Below are 19,368 nucleotides of genomic sequence, written 5' to 3'. Positions count from 1 at the left end.
CCCACGTGAAATCAAGTTGATGTTAAAGCGCCCCGCGAACCAACCCGAGTCTGACACCCTTGCTATAGACCACAGGTGTCATATTGGCGGCCCGGGGACCAAATCTGGCCCACCGCATCATTTTTTATGGTCCGGGAAAGTAAATTATCAGTGCAGATTTTATGTTTTTAGGATCAAATTAAAATGAAGAGTATAGATTTATATTAAATGTCCTGATTTTCCCCCTTTTAAATCAATCATTGTAATTTTTAATCCATTTTTTTCTGTTTTTAGTTCAAAAATACTTTTGTAAAATCTAAAAATTATTTTTTTTAAAAGCTAAAATAAACATTGTTTTAGATCTATAAAAAAACTGAATTTTCAGGGCTTTTAATCAGTTCTTTTAATCCATTTATTAAAAAAAATCTAAATATTATATCTAAAATGGTCCAGCCCAACCAACCCGAGTCTGACACCCTTGCTATAAACTATATTCTTAATATAATTACATATACGGTACATACTATTGACAATTCAGGATAGAAGAAGGCAAATGATTGGTCCAACATCCCAATGAGGATTGATAAGGGAGATTTCCAGTTTCCCATTGGAGTGTATTGGCGAGTTTAGCAGCTGAGTAAACATACATCTCTTTGTTATTGTTATCTCTGCAGTACATGTTGAAAGCTTTTAATCTCATTATACTTGTATAACGACAATAAAAGCTGTAATAATTCAATTCCATTTAGTTCTACCTCAATTTTAGCATCTTTAACATTCCACCCAATCAAAAACCGGAACATTATTGTGAAAGAAACTGTAAATAACTTAAAGAAATACATGTTAAACCGTCTATGACAATTGAAGGGCTTCTTGTGGGATGGCGTGGGCGCCCTCTGGGGGTGGAAAGAGGTACTGCATACTTACAATGGCTTATAATTTGGATCTCTTTGTTCCACTTAATTAACTTTGTAAGAAAAAAATATTGTTAAACGTTTTTTCTCGGCAGAATTCGGAGGTTTCTAGCTTATTATGGGGTGGCAATCTATGGAAGGGGGGCAGAAATTGGTCCGGAGGGATCATGCTAATTGCCTTTTACTGCTAAAAAGCCTTCCTTTGAAAAACAGGACAAAATGTCTTCCTTTTAAGCAACCATCAAAATGTTTTACTGTTAACTGGCAACTGTTTGGTTTCCAGTTTTATCCACCAGGTTCAATTATTTCACTATCCTAATAACGACTGTATAAAATGACTGCCAATGTATTTATATGTACTAAATCTACACCAGGTTTACAACACTTTTCCCAATCCAATCTGTCTAAATCATTTATAAATCTGTCTTGAATTAACCGCGATTAAATACATGTTAACCAATGTTGTCCACTGAGCAGCAAAGCAACCCCAAAACTATTTTCAAGGTCTTATTCTATCCCCAACTAAACTCTTTTTTAACATACATAACTTGGAATGCTAAACCTTTGCCATGTTACCCTTCTAACCTCTAACTTTTTAACTTCCAGATGTTCTTCTCTTCTGATTTATAACCTCTGCTAATTTTTCTCCAAATTTTCTTTAAAGGGAACTTTGATAATGAGCGCCTGGCTATTGCTAGACAAAGAATCCCATACCGCCTCGGTCGGGTAGTTGACGAGTGGCTACTCGACAAAGGTAATAAAAAACACTTTAACTCCGCTAATTCCCCTTTACTTTGGAAGAGATGCAGAACCATGTGACCTAGAGCTCCGCCCCCTTCTCTCCCATCCATCCTTATTGAATAAAAAAAACAAATACAATCAGAATTTAAAGTCGCCCAGGCTTGGGCTGCATCTCTTCAGAGTTCTAACCCCCCAAATAACCTGACATAACCCCACCCCCTTTAAAAAAATGTCATTTTTGTGTCTTTTGTTGGATGAATGTGACTTGAAATGACATGATAAAGTCACTAAAAGTTAAAGGGACTTTCCAAAACAATGCTCGTTTAACCTTTTGAGTGCTAAAGACCCCCTAAATTAAGATTCTTGAGTTTTTAGAACCTCCAATCGACGTAGACAAAAACATGTTTGCCACGTAAACAGGATGATGGTGTCTTTATCCCGCCAAAACAAAAGCAGCTCTTTGACATTTCCTGTTTCCGACATGCGTCCCAATCAGAGATGAAAGTAGATCAATAAGAAATGGCTCTTCTATTTCCCCCTGTTATTCATTCGTGCTACCAAATATGCATTATTCCTTTTTATCCTCAGCAGTGGCGAGCATTGGGATTACGCCAAGAATAAATGAATAATCACCCTCCCCTTTATTTGCAAACTTGATTACCGTATTTTCACGACTATAAGGCGCAATTAAAAGTCTTAAATTTTCTCCAAAATAGACAGTGCGCCTTATAATCCAAGTGCGCCTTATATATGGAAAAAAAAAGAGAAAACCAAAAACGAAAAAGCACCACTGTCGGATATAAAAAAAGACACAAACACCTGAACTGAAACTATACTGTTAAATATGCAGATCAGCCATCTTAGTTTACAAAATCTTCCATCATATAGCTCCTCCCCCACTGCAAGATTTTATACAAAAAAATCCAAAACATCAACAATGGCTGGCTCTAGAGGTGACTGTAAAGTAGTGAGTGCTTCACACCTGGAAGTCAATAGCAATTAACGTATTTTCACGACTATACGGCGCACTTAAAAGTCTTACATTTTCTCCAAAATAGACAGTGCGCCTTATAATACAGTGCGCCTTATAATACAGTGCGTCTTATAATACAGTGTGCCTTATAATACAGTGCACCTTATAATACAGTGCGCCTTATATATGGAAAAAATGTCATTCATTGAGGGTGTGCCTTATAATACGGTGCGCCTTATAGTCGTGAAAATACGGTAGATACAATAATCAAGGTAAGGTGGACATAGGGCACAAAAACTAACCACCGAACGTACTAACCGCTGAGGGCTTTCCCGGATTTTTACATCAATTTCACCCCTCAGTTTTAACCTTCCTATAAATTGGTATTAAAACCCAACTATCAAAAATGCTAACCAAGTTCTAATGTTGCAATCTAAAGCTTCTAAAGATGAAGTTTATGCTCAGAGGAGTAAGAGGAATCAGCGCCATATTTGATGACGCCGTCCCTTTAACGTTTATTGGTTTTACCTCTGAGAAAATGACGCATGTTTTTTTTTGTGTGTTAATGTTTGTGATGCTGAAAAATATAGCTTGGATCATTCTTAGATGGTCCAGGTTTTGTTAATACTTGACCTTTAACCTGGGTTTGATGGCAATGTCTTTAAAATGATGCAGAATGAATATCTTCCAATCCAAGAGAAACCCGTAGGCTGCTCCTTCGCAATCTCATCTCCGTCAGCCATGATCCAGATCGTAGTTAGCGTCCCCTCGGCCAATTGACGAAATCTAAAGCGGCAGCCATTGCGGTGGAATAATGAAGGGAACGAATCACGAGTTTGCGAAAGTTCCGTCAAAAACTTTTACGTCTTCTTTTCTCGCGGCGCCATGGATCATCATCATCATCATCCTCATCTACCCTCGTCTTTTTACTACTTGTATAATTTCTCCCCGTGTTGGGAATTACAATAATAGCAAATAATTGGCATTCTTTTAGGAATAGGATGGAAATCAAAGCCATTAAAAACAAAAGTACTTTGAGAAATACCAGGATTTTATTGCAGAATTTGAAATAAGGGGGAAAAAAATGTTCGGGGAAAGACGGGAATCAAACACACATGTGGTTGGAAGTCTGGCAATATCGTTGCAGTGTCTATTTTGATACCTCAGCTAAGGAAATGCTATTTTTGTGTGCGATTTAAAGGGCCAGTGTTTTGTTTTTTACTTAAATGAGGTTCTAAAAAAACTGGTAGGTAGCAAACATTTTTTGTTCCGAATTTGGAGGACATTTTAGTACTCATTTTTCAAATTTAGGATAAAAACACGTACAAAATATGCACTATACGTATCAAGTATTAACGTTGTGGGTAAATGTACTTATCTATCTTAAAGCTATTTTTTGTATTTGCTAAAAAAGTGTTTTCTCGCATATAAGTCGTATTTGTACTCCATTTTAAAGCCATTATTTTCAAAACTGCTAAAAAATATTCAAACTATCGTATTTTCTTGCATATGAGCCATATTGCTCAAATACCAACTACTGTATTTTCTCGCATATAAGGCATATTTGTATTTTTCCATGTTAAATAATTTTTTAAAACTGCTATAAATTTACCAATTAGCATATTTTCTCGCATATAAGCCACATTTATAATTAATAATCTTAAAGCCATTTTTTAAAATTGCTAAATATATTCTAACTACCGTATTTTGTCGCATATAAGCCATATTTGAAAGCCATTGTTTTAAAAGTAGCTCAAAATATACCAACTACTGCATTTTCTCGCATATAAGCCATATTTTTACATATTTATCTTAAAGCCATTTTACGAAAAATTACTAAAAATATTCCAACTACTGTATTTTCTTGCATATAAACCATATTAGTACTTATTTATCTTAAATAAATAAAAATAATTGCTAAAAATATACCAATTACCATGTTTTTTCTCGCATTTAAGCCGTATTTGTACTTATCCATCTTAAATCCATTTTCTAAATTGCTAAAAATATACCAATTACTGTATTTTCTCACATATAAGCTGTATTTGAAAGCCATTGTTTTAAAAATAGCTCAAAATATACCAACTACCGCATTTTCTCGCATATAAGCCGTATTTGTACTTTTTCATATTAAATCATTTTTTAAATAACTAAAAATATACCAATTTCTGTATTTTCTCGCATATAAGCCATATTTATACCCTTCCATTTTAAAGTCCTTTTTTACTGCTAAAAATATACCAAATAGCGGATTTTATCGCATATAAGCCATATTTGTACATAATCATCTTAAAGCCATTTTTTAATTGCTAAAATTATACCAAATACCGTATTTTCTCGCATATAAGCCGTATTTATACTTTTTCATATTAAATCATTTTTTAAATAACTAAAAATATACCAATTACTGTATTTTCTTGCATATAAGCCATATGTATACCCTTCCATTTTAAAGTCCTTTTTTACTGCTAAAAATATACCAAATAGCGGATTTTATCGCATATAAGCCATATTTGTACATAATCATCTTAAAGCCATTTTTAATTGCTAAAATTATACCAAATACCACATTTCCTCGCATATAAGCCGTATTTGTACTTTTTCATATTAAATCATTTTTTAAATAACTAAAAATATACCAATTACTGTATTTTCTTGCATATAAGCCATATTTATACCCTTCCATTTTAAAGTCCTTTTTTTATTGCTAAAAATATACCAAATAGCGGATTTTATCGCATATAAGCCATATTTGTACTTAATCATCTTAAAGCCATTTTTAATTGCTAAAACTATACCAAATACCGTATTTTCTCGCATATAAGCCATATTTGTACTTTTTCATATTAAATCATTTTTTAAATAACTAAAAATATACCAATTACTGTATTTTCTCGCATATAAGCCATATTTATACCCTTCCATTTTAAAGTCCTTTTTTATTGCTAAAAATATACCAAATACCGTATTTTCTCGCATATAAACCACATTTGACTTATCCATCATGAAGCCATATTTTCAAAAATTGCAAAAAATATACCAAATACCGTATTTTTTCAAATATAAGCCATATTTGTACCTCAAAAATTGCTAAAAATATACAAACTACCATATTTTCTCAATTTTTTATAGTAGAGGCTATTGAAATCATTTATCGATATATTGAAATTATGCATTATTCAATGGATTAAAATTTTATGGTTTGGTCATCACATCAAGCAAAGTGCTTAACATTAAAAATAATTAAAAATACTCCCAATTACCGAAGGAAGCACCGTGCTTTGGGACTAGCTTGGAAACAGTTTTCCAAAACTTTTAGTGACTTTTACCTCGGATAAAGTCGTCCTTTGTCTACATAGATTCCTTCAGGCTTCAGTCTCCGTAAACAAAAAAGCCATTACGCATCCACCCGACTTTTTGACCGCTATAAGTAGAAAACCTAGCAGTTTTTAGGCAGGAAAAAAAAACAGAAAGCGCAATACACCCTGCGGATGGAGTCCGACTGTTCCATTTAGAGACACCGCCCCGACTCGCTATATCTTTTATTCCACATAGAATCCAAGTTGCCAGATTTCAGACGGCTAAAAGTATCAAGCCAGCCTTGGGAGAATCTTTTTTGCGCGTTTTTGTACCCAAAATGGCCACCGTTGTGAAAGTTTTACCAATCGAACCGGGATCAAAAGGTGAAAATGCTAATATTTAGCATTGTTTAGTACATTTGTCTGAGAATAGTTGATGTTTGATTGGTTTCAGCCTTGAAAATTAATGTATTTACTCGCATATAAGCCGTATTTGTGCTTATGCATCTTAAGTATTTTAAAAAAATGCAAAAAATATATCAGCGACTATATGTTCTCGCATTTAAGCCGTATTCAATAGCCATTTTTTTAAAAATTGCTAAAATTATACCAGTTTCCGTATTTTCTCACATATAAGCCATATTTGAAAGCCATTTTTTAAATACTCAAAATATACCAAATAGTGCATTTTCTCGCATATAAGCCGTATTTCTACGTATCCATCTTAAAGCCATATTTTCAATATTTGCTAAAAATATACCAACCACCATATTTTCTCGCACATAAGCTGTATTTGTAACAAAAAAATGATGACTGAATCAAGGGTACGGCTTATATGCGCATAAGACTTTTACTACTATTCTATTTACTATTATTCCCTAGTAGATGTCGGCAAATTAAAATGTATTATTTGTTGGTTATTTTCTGTTTTGCAGTAAGAAAACAACCATTACTGGATGAACTAATTCATAACTTGTTATATTCACCCTAATAATGTGCATTTAATTGATACAGTATCTCCACTCACGTTTATTTTTCTTAAGATTTTCCCTTCAAAGTAACACATTTGTACTCCCTATTAAAACCATAAACATGAAGGTAAAAAATTGTGGATCAGAGGGCAGCTTATACTTGAGAAATTGTAAAATTTAATGATTTTAAGTCAATTTTAAGGGTGCGGCTTATACACGAGAAAATACAGTAATATAAGCGGTTATGTAACGGATTAACAATTTGATATTCCCAAAATCGATCAGATTGTATCACTTTAAGGGGCAAACAAAGAATGAAGTATAATGCTAAACACGCAGTATGTTTTAGGTCAGAAATGGGCAAACTGCAGCCTGCGGGCCACATACGGCCCGTTAGGCTTTTTAATCCGGTCCAACGATGTTGTCCAAATAATGTTTTTATTTATTTTTATTTATTTATTTATTTATTTGTTTCCCAAGATGGCGCCATCATGCGGAAGCCAGTGGCAGTAGCTCTGTCCACTCTTATTTATTTTTCGTGTTTTACAGCCCCTCTATCTTTTTTTAAATGACATTTTAATATTTCTTAATACATTCCTTTAACTTTACATTGTACTTAATACTTTTTAATTTAACGATGAGTGATGAGTATGTTAATACTTTAGTCCTTTTTTTCTGTTTATGTTTCATATGTACTGTTAACGGATGCACTTTTTTATATGTATCACATCTTGTGCTGACCCCGCCCATCTGTCAAATTTTTAAAGTCAATGAAAAGTTTGTCCACCCCTTTTAAATAACATTTTAATATTTCTTAATATATTCCTTTTTACTCGACTTAATACTTTATATTTCTTACTTTAATGATGAGTGATGAGTATGTTAATACTTTAGTCCTTTTTTCTGTTTATGTATCATATGTACTGTTAACGGATGCACTTTTTTATATGTATCACATCTTGTGCTGACCCCGCCCATCTGTCAAATTTTTAAAGTCAATGAAAAGTTTGCCCACCCCCTTTTTGTAGGTTGTAAGAGTTCTTATATTTAGAACCCCTCTAACCAATCTCCTATTTTAATTCCTCTCAGGTCGCCAATTGACCATCTTTAACAGTCAAGCGTTCATCAAAATCGGCGGCGGGGAAAAAGGCCGCCACTTCCAAGGCCAGATCTCAGGCCTGTACTACAACGGCCTACAGGTGCTCAAATTAGCAGCTGAGGGCGACTCCAACGTACAGGCTCAGGGAAGCCTGCGGTTGGTTGGCGACGTACCCTCAGTGCTCGCCACTGACACAACCTCGACTACGCCCTTGGCTGATATGTCCACCACCATCATGGAGACGACCACTACCATGGCAACCACTACCACCCGCAAACAGCGTTCCCCGACTATTCGAGACAGTGTCACACAGGTGCGTCATGACATATCATTGCCATTTTGTGTTTACATTATAGTTACATTGCACCGTATTTTCACGACTATAAGGCGCACCGTATTATAAGGCGCACCATCAATTAATGACATTTTTCCATATATAAGGCGCACTGTATTATAAGGTGCACTGTATTATAAGGCGCACTGTATTATAAGGCACACTGTATTATAAGGCGCACTGTATTATAAGGCGCACTGTATTATAAGGCGCACTGTATTATAAGGTGCACTGTATTATAAGGCGCACTGTATTATAAGGCGCATTGTATTATAAGGCACACTGTATTATAAGGCGCACTGTATTATAAGACGCACTGTATTATAAGGCGAACTGTATTATTAGTCGCACTGTAATATAAGGTGCACTGTATTATAAGTCGCACTGTATTATAAGTCGCACTGTACTATAAGGCGCACTGTATTATAAGGCGCACTGTATTATAAGACGCACTGTATTATAAGGTGCACTGTATTATAAGGCGCACTGTATTATAAGGCGCACTGTATTATAAGGCGCACTGTATTATAAGGCGCACTGTATTATAAGGCGCACTGTATTATAAGGCGCACTGTATTATAAGGCGCACTGTATTATAAGGCGCACTGTATTATAAGGCGCACTGTATTATAAGGCGCATTGTATTATAAGACGCACTGTATTATAAGGCGCACTGTATTATAAGAAGCACTGTATAATAAGGCACACTGTATAATAAGGCGCACTGTATTATAAGGTGCACTGTATTATAAGTTGCACTGTATTATAAGACGCACTGTATTATTAGTCGCACTGTAATATAAGGTGCACTGTATTATAAGTCGCACTGTATTATAAGGCGCACTGTACTATAAGGCGCACTGTATTATAAGGCGCACTGTATTATAAGGCGCACTGTATTATAAGGCGCACTGTATTATAAGGCGCACTGTATTATAAGGCGCACTGTATTATAAGACGCACTGTATTATTAGTCGCACTGTATTATAAGGCGCACTGTATTGTAAGGCGCACTGTATTGTAAGGCGCACTGTCTATTTTGGAGAAAAATCTAAGACTTAAGTGAACCTTATAGTCGTCAAAATACAGTACGTTGTTTTTTTAGGATTTTTTATTTTTATTCTGCGTGGGGGCCACTATTGGTTGAAGTACTATATTTTATTCAATATATTTTTTGCGTTTATCAGTCACAGTACATATTTTGTTGTTTTCCAGCCTTATTCTATTTCAAACTTGACTGTAGAAGCTAAATACCGTATTTTCCATATATAAGACGCACCACATTATAAGGCGCATCGCATTATAAGACGCACCCTCAATGAATGGCACATTTAATGTTTTTCCATATATAAGGCGCACCACATTATAAGGCGCATCGCATTATAAGACGCACCCTCAACGAATGGCACATTTTATTTTCCATATATAAGGCGCACTGTCTATTTTGGAGAAAATTTAAGACTTTTAAGTGCGCCTTATAGTCGTGAAAATACGGTAAATATATTCCATCTTGAATTGAGAGCTTAAATTTCAGTTTTTGAGAAAAAAATTGTGCTTTTTCTATTTAAAAAAATGAACTTGGACATTTATCAGTTCAAAAGTATGCTGAGTATAAAATACTCAATACACTTTTGACCTTTAATTCAAACAAAGTACAGTGTCAGTCCCAGAAAATCCGCATGTTCAAATCCCCTTTTTGGCTTTTACAGCACAAGCTGCTTAAGTAAAAAGGATCTTATTTGGTAGCAAAAACCCAAATTGTAATTCCAACACTAGCTTCAGAATGTCTTCCTCTGACAGCTTTGATCACAGGTGAATAATTAGCGTTGACGCTTTGAATAAAAATGAGGGATATCTGACCTGGATCTGTTATCAAACTCTTGTAGAACTTAGATCGCGATTTAAGTGACTTTGTCACTTAGGCTTTTGGGAGTCTCATTTAAGCCCCGCCTTGACAAAGTTGTTGTTGTTTTGGTAGATTTTATTAGCGGCAGAAAAAAAAGGATTTTTGGGGGGAAATAACGTCTTAGGCTGAATATAAGCCGATGTTTTTTTGCATTGAAATAAGACTGAAAAAGAGCCAGTCGTCTTACATTCAGGGTCTATTTCGCGGGTGTCAAAATGGCGGCCTGGGGGCCAAATCTGGCCCGCCGCATCATTTTGTGTGGCCCGGGAAAGTAAATGATGAGTGCTGACTTTCTATTTTAGGATCAAATTAAAATTATGAGTTTTGGTGTATATTAAATTTACTGATTTGTCCTTTATTAAATCAATAATTGTAATTTTTTAATCATTTTTTCTGTGTTTTTAGTTGAAAAATAGTTTTGTAAAATCTAAAAATATATTTTAAAAAAAGCTAAAATAAACATTGTTTTAAATCTCTAAAAAAACTGAATATATAGGGCTTTTAATCCAGTTCTTTTAATCCATTTATAAGAAAATAATCTAAATATTATATCTACAATGGTCCAGCCCACATGAAATAGTTGACGTCCTTGGTCTAGACATTTTCCGGTTCATAACAGTAGATGGCGCCAGGTATATTTGAAGTGAATGCTGAACACTGATGTTTGTTTGTTGCATTTTTTTTTATCACAGTCTATTGGTTTAATTTAAAAAAAACTAAATTAATTCATTTACAAATGTGATTGCCCTTTAATTTATATATTTTAATGTCCACATATGAGGGAAAATAACATGTTTTTTCTCTTAAACATATTGTTATAATAATTTTTTTTTTCAGATGTACTGTCACTTTTTGGAGACAAAAAATTGAAACTTGATGTTCAAAACGTCTTTTTTCAAACTTGGATCTTGAAAAAGAGGTTGTCGTCTTATAATCGGGGTCGTCTTATATTCGGAGTCGTCTTATATTCGGGCTTTTATGGTAATGTCATTCTGCTGTGTATTTTTTTTCAGAATGCTGATGAAATTTTGGTCGCTTCGGCCGAGTGTCCAAGCGATGACGAAGATTTGGAGGAATGCGAGCCTGGGAATGGTGAGTAAACACGGCGGGGGATGGGGGAGGTCCGATGCTGATTTTCTAGGCTTGAAGATTTCTCCGATATATGACCACGCTTCCTCGTTATGCAGCTGGGATAGGTGGACCCTGAGAGGCCCGTTGCTTTACGGTTTTTGGGTGAGAAATGTATCATAATTACCGTCATTTTGGGAGGAGAAGAGCATTTTTATTTGAGTGGAAACAAGCTAAGTCTGTGTTGGTTGATATGCACGTTTTTTTAGATAACTATAGCCTATAGCATAGTTGAAAACGTGGCTCTCGAGCCTCATGAGGCTCCCGGACAAAATGAATGAGGCGTATCATATTTTTTATATACGTTTCATGTTTCTCTTATTTTTTAATATTTCTAAAAATACACTCCAGGGTGCCTTAAAAACTAATAATTATATTTTTATAAATTGTTTGGTAGATTGGAATTAGATCCAAGTTCACAATAAGCTATACTATAAATATTTTTTTTAAAATACCGTATTTAAATCAGAATATATATCTACTATCGTATTTTTTCACATTTAAGCCGTATTTTCTCGCATTTAAGCCATATATTCTCGTGTATAAACCGTATTTTTCGCATATAAGCCTTTTTCTTTTGCATATAAGCCGTATTTTCTCACATATAAGCCATATTTTCTCGAATATAAGACGTATTTTCTTACAAAAGTCGTATTTTCTCGCATATAAGCCTTATTTTCTTGCATATTAGCCTTATTTTCTCACATATAAGCTTTTTTTTCTCACATATAAGCCTTATTTTCTCACATAGATGCCGTATTTTCTCGCATATTAGCCTATTTTCTCGCATATTAGCCGTATTTTCTCACATATAAGCCATATTTTTCTCGCATATAAGCCATATTTGTAACAAAAAAGACTGAATTAAGGGTACATCTTATATACATATGGCTTACAAATTAGAAACACGAAACTGCAAATTGACAAAGACGAAACACCATAATGCAATACAGCCAATACTGTCCTTTATTTCAAAATAGAGAAAAGATAAACAGCTAAAATTAATTTTGACATGTATGAATGATATTTCAGAAAAAAAACGTAACCATATCTTGCAGGAAATGTGAAAAAAACTCACTGGTGCCAACCATTGTTCGCAATTTGACCTTTTATCGTTAAATTCAACGATTTTAAAGCAATTTTAAGGGTGCGGCTTATACCCGAATGCGGCTTATATGCGAGAAAATATGGAAAATGGCTGTCGTAGTCAGAAAAAAACAGAAGTTGCATTTGAGAATTATGTAAAAAGAGCGACTTATAGTCCAGAGAATGCCGTGAATTTGCTCATTTTTTGATTGGTTCATTTATTTATTTTTTTAATCAAATCTTATCAAATGGCAATTTCATTTTTCAAGTTGACGAATAAAAACAAGCACCGAGGACGCTAATAAGACGAATCAGGACAGAAAAGTCTTTGTAATGACCTTTGCTATTTCTACCTTCGAAGCTACCCTCGTAAATCTCGCCGTGATAGGCGGAGTCTAAAATTGAACCGCCATCGTAAACATCTCTGGATGATACGAATCAGCCGTGGCTTTTCCCATCTGCGAGCCAATCAGAGACGAATTAGCCACTAGCGACACCCTGAATATTCGAAAGCGCCGTTAGCATCCCTAACGTGACGGGCGGGCTAACGATATTTGGCGGTTCGAGGTACAAGTGAGTCATCCCAAACCGGCGCAGGAGATGAAGAAGATGCTTCATCATGCGGCCTTAACGTGAAGCTCCGCCTGCCTCACCAGGGTCCAATCATGGGAGTCAGGACCAATCAATCTGGCTGAATATCGCGCCGTCTTTCCTGTTTTATTTCGTTGATTCGAGTGTTAGACGGAGACAGTTGCGGGTTATTATTCTTTCAAGTCTACCGGAGGGTTTCCGGGCCTGTCCAAGCTGCATAATGTGGGATGAGGGTGTTATGGACCCTCGGGTGTGTGGGTTCCAGGGGGGTATGGGGGCGGCGTTTGGAAAGCGGTGATTGGTTGGAAAGGAGGTGATGTTTTTTTCACATTTAGCACCACGCAGTGTTGAAAATGTTCGTGGTATTTTTGGTGGTTGGTTGTTTGAATTAGAGTATTGGGTAAATATTTAGGGGTTGAGATATCTAATATTGAGATTAAACATTTAGATTTAACATTGAGATGACAGATTTAACATTGAGATTACATATTTAACATTGAGATTACAGATTTAACATTGAGATTACAAATTTCAACATCTAACATTTAGATTACAAATTTTAACATCTAACATTTAGATTATATTTTTTAACACCTAACATTTAGATTATAAATTTTAACATCTAACATTTAGATTAAACATTTAGATTGAGATTACAGATTTAACATTTTAATTACAGATTTAGTATTGAGATTACAGATTTAACATTGAGATTACAAATTTCAACATCTAAGATTTAGATTACAAATTTTAACAACTAACATTTAAATTACAAATTTCAACATCTAAGATTTAGATTACAAATTTTAACAACTAACATTTAGATTACAAATTTTAACATCTAACATTTAGATTATAATTTTTAACATCTAACATTTAGATTAAACATTTAAATCGAGTTTGCAGATTTAACATTGAAATTAAACATTTAGATTGAGATTACAGATTTAACATTTTAATGACAGATTTAACATTGAGATTATAGGTTTAACATTGAGATTATAGATTTAACATTGATATTACAGATTTAAAATTGAGATTACAGATTTAACATTGAGATTAAAGATTTGACTTTTAAATTTCAGATTTAATTTTTAGATTACAGATATAACATTGAGATTACAGATTTAACATTGATATTACAAATTTAACATTGAGATTACAGATTTAACATTGAGATTACAGATTTAACATTGAGATTAAACATTTAGATTGAAATTACAGATTTGGCATTGAGATTAAACATTTAGATTGAGATTACAGATTTAACATCGAAATTAAACATTTAGATTGAGATTACAGATTTAACATTGAGATTAAAGATTTAACTTTTAAATTGCTGATTTAATTTTTACATTTCAGATTTAGATGTAACACTTAGATTAAATATTTCACTTTGAGATTAAAGATCTCATTTTTAAATTACATATTTCATTTTTAGATTACATATTTCATTTTTAGATTACATATTTCATTTTTAGATTACATATTTCATTTTTAGTTTACTGATTTAACTTTGTTTAATGATTTAACTTTTAGTTTACTGATTTCACTTTTAGTTTACTGATTTCACTTTTAGTTTACTGATTTAACTTTTAGTTTACTGATTTCACTTTTAGTTTACTGATTCCACTATTAGATTACAGATTTAACTTTGAGATTACAGATTTATATATAACACTTAGATTAAAGATCAAATTTTAATATCACAGACTTAATTTTTAGATTACAGATTTAGATATAACACTTAGATGAAATATTTCACTTTTAGATTAAAGAATTAGATTTATGCTTTAGATCCAGGGTTTATTCCTACTATCTAAAATTACCATTTTAAAGTCAACAATTAAATTCCTGATTTAAATTTTGCTCTTATTTAGAAAAAATCAAGGCGTGGTGGCAAATATGATCAAATTTTACCGTCTTTTTAACCCTGCGCCGCTTCCCAAACGGCGCCCCCTACCTGTGAACTCCACCTGCGTTAAAAAAAGGTCGCTCCAAGTGTGTTTGAGGGCTGAAAGCAACCGGATCAAACCAGAACACAAACCATATGACAATTCAATTGGAGCGACTTAAACAGTTAGATAAAAAATACCCGCACCAATCCCGCAAATTTTCCCTTTGTTACTACGTGGTGATTGCCACCAAGGTAACCCACAGCCCGCAAACACACCTGAGCCAAATTGGGCCAATCAAATGTCATCGCCATGGAAACAAACCTTTTATTTAGTTTCCATAAGTGAAAAATATGAAGAAAAAATATGCTTGTAAGTTTTGTTTTTATTCACAGCTCTCACATTTCTCTTCTCTTCAAGGCTTTTGGAAATATTCGGGTTATTTTTCTGAAATTTCTATGGCTTTTAAATGCATAAACCGTGATTAAAAAATGTATTTTTTTCGTGGGGGGTGGGGGCTGAGCTGACCCAAGGCGGGAGTCCCTACCCTACTCTTTCTGACCTTTCACCCCAAGTCAAAAAAATTGGTGATTTAATGCTTTTTTTCCTCTAACCATGTTTTTATTATGAAATGAACAACCCCCTCCCCCTTTACCGTGACCCCACCCCACTTCTCAAATTTGCATCCGGTCCAAAAACGCTTTTATTTCACCTTAACATTTGCTAAAAATGCTTTTATTTGCCGGAAAAGCTAACTGTAGCATGCTAATGCATTGGATTAGCAGTTAGCTAACTGAAAAAACTATTCTGTGGGGGGAGGGGGTCTGAATTGATTAGCTAATGACTATTTTGAAGTCTCCGCTAGCTTAACGCGAAGCTAATTTAATAAAATATATATATATACTACATGCTAGCCCTTATGCTACATGCTAGCCCTTAAGGCTAAACCGAAGCCCCCGTTTTTCACGACAATTTGGCAGAGGGACCCTCGAGGTAAAAGATGCATGAGTGGAGGTAAAGAAGGGAGGGGGGGATGTTAATCAATATTTCAGAACAATCTTACACAGCTTTCTTTTTGTAATTTTTTTTTCATGCAAAAATCATGCGGCCAATTTGTTGATGTAAGTGACCTGAACCTTGTGGTTTGCTATCTTTCTCAACTAATCACAGCAGACATAACAGAGTACTAAGCTAGGCTAGGCTAGGTTAAGCTAGGCTAGGCTAAGCTAGGCTAGGTTAGCCTTATGTATAGATTAGCAGCTATTTAAATCATATTCAGTATCGTTTGTAATCTGCTTTTAACTTGTAGAACTGACATAAGATGTAGCGCTAACAGAATTAGCATCAAGTATTAGCACCTGTTGTTGATTAGGCTCAGTCGAAAGTTAGTGTAAATCAACTAACAAGATAGTTAGATGAGTAAAACCCACATCATGTGATGCTTATACTAATCCTGCTTCTGTTTCGTGTTGTGTTCAAGTACCGTCTGGAATTCTGACCCCTTTTTCCCCCCACCCACTTTCTCTTTCTCATCCTAGGAGGGGAAATAGTCTTGCCCATTATAACAGTGGACTCGATAGACCCCTCCTCAATGGCCACCCTCTACCCAGTCCTCCCACAACCCCCGACTACTTACCGCCCTTTCCTCACTTTACTCGAAACCACCAAAGAGTCGCTCCCCTTACCCAACATGCGCCCCCCATGCCCCCTGGACCAAGACGACTGCGATATTGAGGCGTCCTCATACGGCTCGGGTGAGATGACCGAATCAGATGACGAGGACTATTACAAAAATTCCCCTCTGGTCACTGAGCGAACCGTCCTCCCCGCACCCCCAGCCGCGGAGGGCCAAAGCCCCCGAGACGGCCATTTTTCCCACTACCCTCCCGAACGCCGCCCACCCGTATCCTCCGCCCCCACGGCGGACCCCGATCAGCTCAGCCCTCGCCTCAAACCGGCCGGCGGTAACGGCAACAACATCCCAGCCGGGAAAATGAACACTCGGGATCAGGTGTTGCTGCCGCCGGCCCCCCCATCGTCGGAAACGGTCCAACGCCGAGCCCCGGGGGTAACCTACAACCCTGATTTCCCCCACATTCCTACTCCAGACCCCACGTCCCCGGAACGAGGTTTACCGGGCGCCGTTGAAGTCCAACAATCCAGCAGTACAACAGGAATGGTGGTGGGCATCGTAGCCGCCGCCGCTTTGTGTATCCTCATCCTTCTCTACGCCATGTACAAGTACCGCAACCGTGACGAGGGGTCCTACCAGGTGGACCAGAGTCGTAATTACATCAGCAACTCAGCCACGCAAAGCAACGGAACTCTAGTCAAGGAAAAGCCGCCAAACGCCGCTAAAACGGCGCCGAAGAACAAAAAGAACAAAGACAAAGAGTACTACGTCTGAGAGCGCGCCGTCATGGCCGCCGACGCCGGCGCCACGAACCGAGGCAGAAACCGAGAGAGGCGGGAAATAGGAAATATCACCAAACCGGGGGGAAGTGCTAACTCCGGACATTTTTTTTTGCCCTTGAAGGAGGTTACGTTTCGGCCCTCCCGGCAACCATCTGGTTTGAGTACTATCTCTTGTACTGTACAGAAGTACCATCAGTATTCTCGTTAACAGTATCCACCACTGTCTCTCTCCATACTCTGCCTCAGCAGGTGGCGCTATGCCGTGTTTCAAGCATGTAGTATTCATCAAGGACAAAAAGACCCAAACTTACTTTCTTTACGTGGAGTGCTGAGAAAACTACGAAAAAAAACAACAAAAAAACACTAAAACACAGTAGCAATTTTACCGATAAAACCGCCACCAAAGCGGATTGGATAAAAATCCGTTTGCTCCGCCTCTTCCCGGCAGAGAAACTCTTTCTCCACGGCAACTGATAATTTTGGTGCCGAACCCCGGGATGCCCAAGGTTTTTTTGGACAGACGTTTGGCCGAGACCGCGTAGCTGTGACTCTGTCGTCATCCAAAAAAACATTTCATTGCCTAAAAATCGGCCGGTCCGGAACCGTACCGCCCCCCCAACGGGACTTACTCTAGTGTTCCAGTTTTTTTTCTCAGCTCGATGAAAAGAAGACAACTGTACCGCCATGAGTTTAAAAAAAATGCTGAAAAAAGTTTGTGAAATGTCTAAATATTCGCCATGGCAAACCTGTTTCCTCCTGATGATTCTTCCCGTTTGCGAAAAATAGAAAAAAATCCACCGTTTTTGGGCGTTGAGGAACATTTTTTTGTTGATTTTTTTTTGGTTTGGTAAATCTGAGGTTTGTATGTCTCCATCTTGCTTCTCCTATTGTTTGTCCTTCCACTTTTTTGTTGCCTGTCCTGTTTATCCACCCGACTGTTTTTTAAATAATTGCTTTTTTTTAAAAATCTGCTATCACTTTTTTTCTAACTCCGCCCCAATCCATAACAGCCCCGCCCCTTACACCCCCAATAGCTTCCTGTTCTTTCTAAATGTTATTGTAAAGTGTTCCAGTGAGATGACTCTAAATATGTGTACATTAACAGAGGGAATACACTTGGTTATATACTTCTTACTTCCTGTGTGATGCGGTTTGTTTATCAAATCTGTGCTCAATAGGGTTGGATTCAGGGTTATACTTCAGGTGCACCAAGAATTTAAGCAAGCAGTACTTTTAGGGGGCATTTTTCTTACATTTTAAATAATTTATCAGTATCAGTACTACTACAACAGCTCAATCAAGTCAATCTGTAAATCAACTCCGATTACTACTACTTCTACTACTACTACTGCTCCATCTGGTGAATATTTGGACACAACCCGCTACTACTACTACAGCTCCAGAAAGTTCTCACCACTACTACTATCACTACTACTCCTGCAGCTCCATCTAGTTGGTATATAACACAACTCACTACTACTACTATTCCTACTATTACTACTACTACTACAGCTCCATCAAGTGGATATTCGGACACTACCCACTACTACTACAACTCTCTTTAGTGGATATGTAAGACAACCCACTACTACTACAGATCCCCCTAGTGGATATATGACACAACCCAAAACTATAGCTTCCTGTAATGGATATGTAACACAACCCACTACTACGACTACAGTTCCATCAAGTAGATCTGTAACACAACCGACTACTACTACAGCTCCATCTAGTGTATTTATAACACAACCCATTACTATTACTGCCCATTAGTGGATATATGAGACAACCCACTACTACCATTCCATCGAGTAGATCTGTAACACAACCGACTACTACTACAGCTCCATCTAGTGAATCTATAACACAACCCATTACTACAAAAGCGCCATCTAGTGGATCTGAAACACAACCCAATAATACTACAACGCTATCTAGGGGATCTTAAAAACAACTCACTATTATTACTACAGTTCCATTTAGTGGATATTCAAACACAACTCGCTACTACTACTAATACTACAGCTCCCTCTAGTG

General features: G+C 36.2%; 1 protein-coding gene across 12 annotated transcripts in view; it reads left to right on the top strand.

Annotated features, from left to right (window-relative positions):
• Positions 1-18,465, top strand: part of nrxn2b (neurexin 2b) — a 369,603-nt gene extending 351,138 nt beyond the window's left edge. For 7 of the 12 annotated variants that reach the window (XM_077741584.1, XM_077741583.1, XM_077741580.1 and 4 more), the window contains 4 exons: positions 1,558-1,647; positions 7,967-8,289; positions 11,230-11,308; positions 16,455-18,465. In XM_077741584.1, the coding sequence (XP_077597710.1) occupies positions 1,558-1,647; positions 7,967-8,289; positions 11,230-11,308; positions 16,455-17,323 (1,361 nt within the window). In that variant the 3' untranslated portion in view covers positions 17,324-18,465. The remainder of the gene's footprint in view (positions 1-1,557; positions 1,648-7,966; positions 8,290-11,229; positions 11,309-16,454) is intronic. The other 5 variants (XM_077741586.1, XM_077741585.1, XM_077741591.1 and 2 more) reach the window with 2 other exon arrangements.
• The last annotated feature ends 903 nt before the right edge of the window (positions 18,466-19,368 follow it).

This window comes from Stigmatopora nigra, chromosome 20, assembly GCF_051989575.1.
Source record: "Stigmatopora nigra isolate UIUO_SnigA chromosome 20, RoL_Snig_1.1, whole genome shotgun sequence".
NCBI lineage: Eukaryota > Metazoa > Chordata > Actinopteri > Syngnathiformes > Syngnathidae > Stigmatopora > Stigmatopora nigra.
Note: the sequence above shows the minus strand (reverse complement) of the source record. Positions and strands in the feature narration are given on the sequence as shown.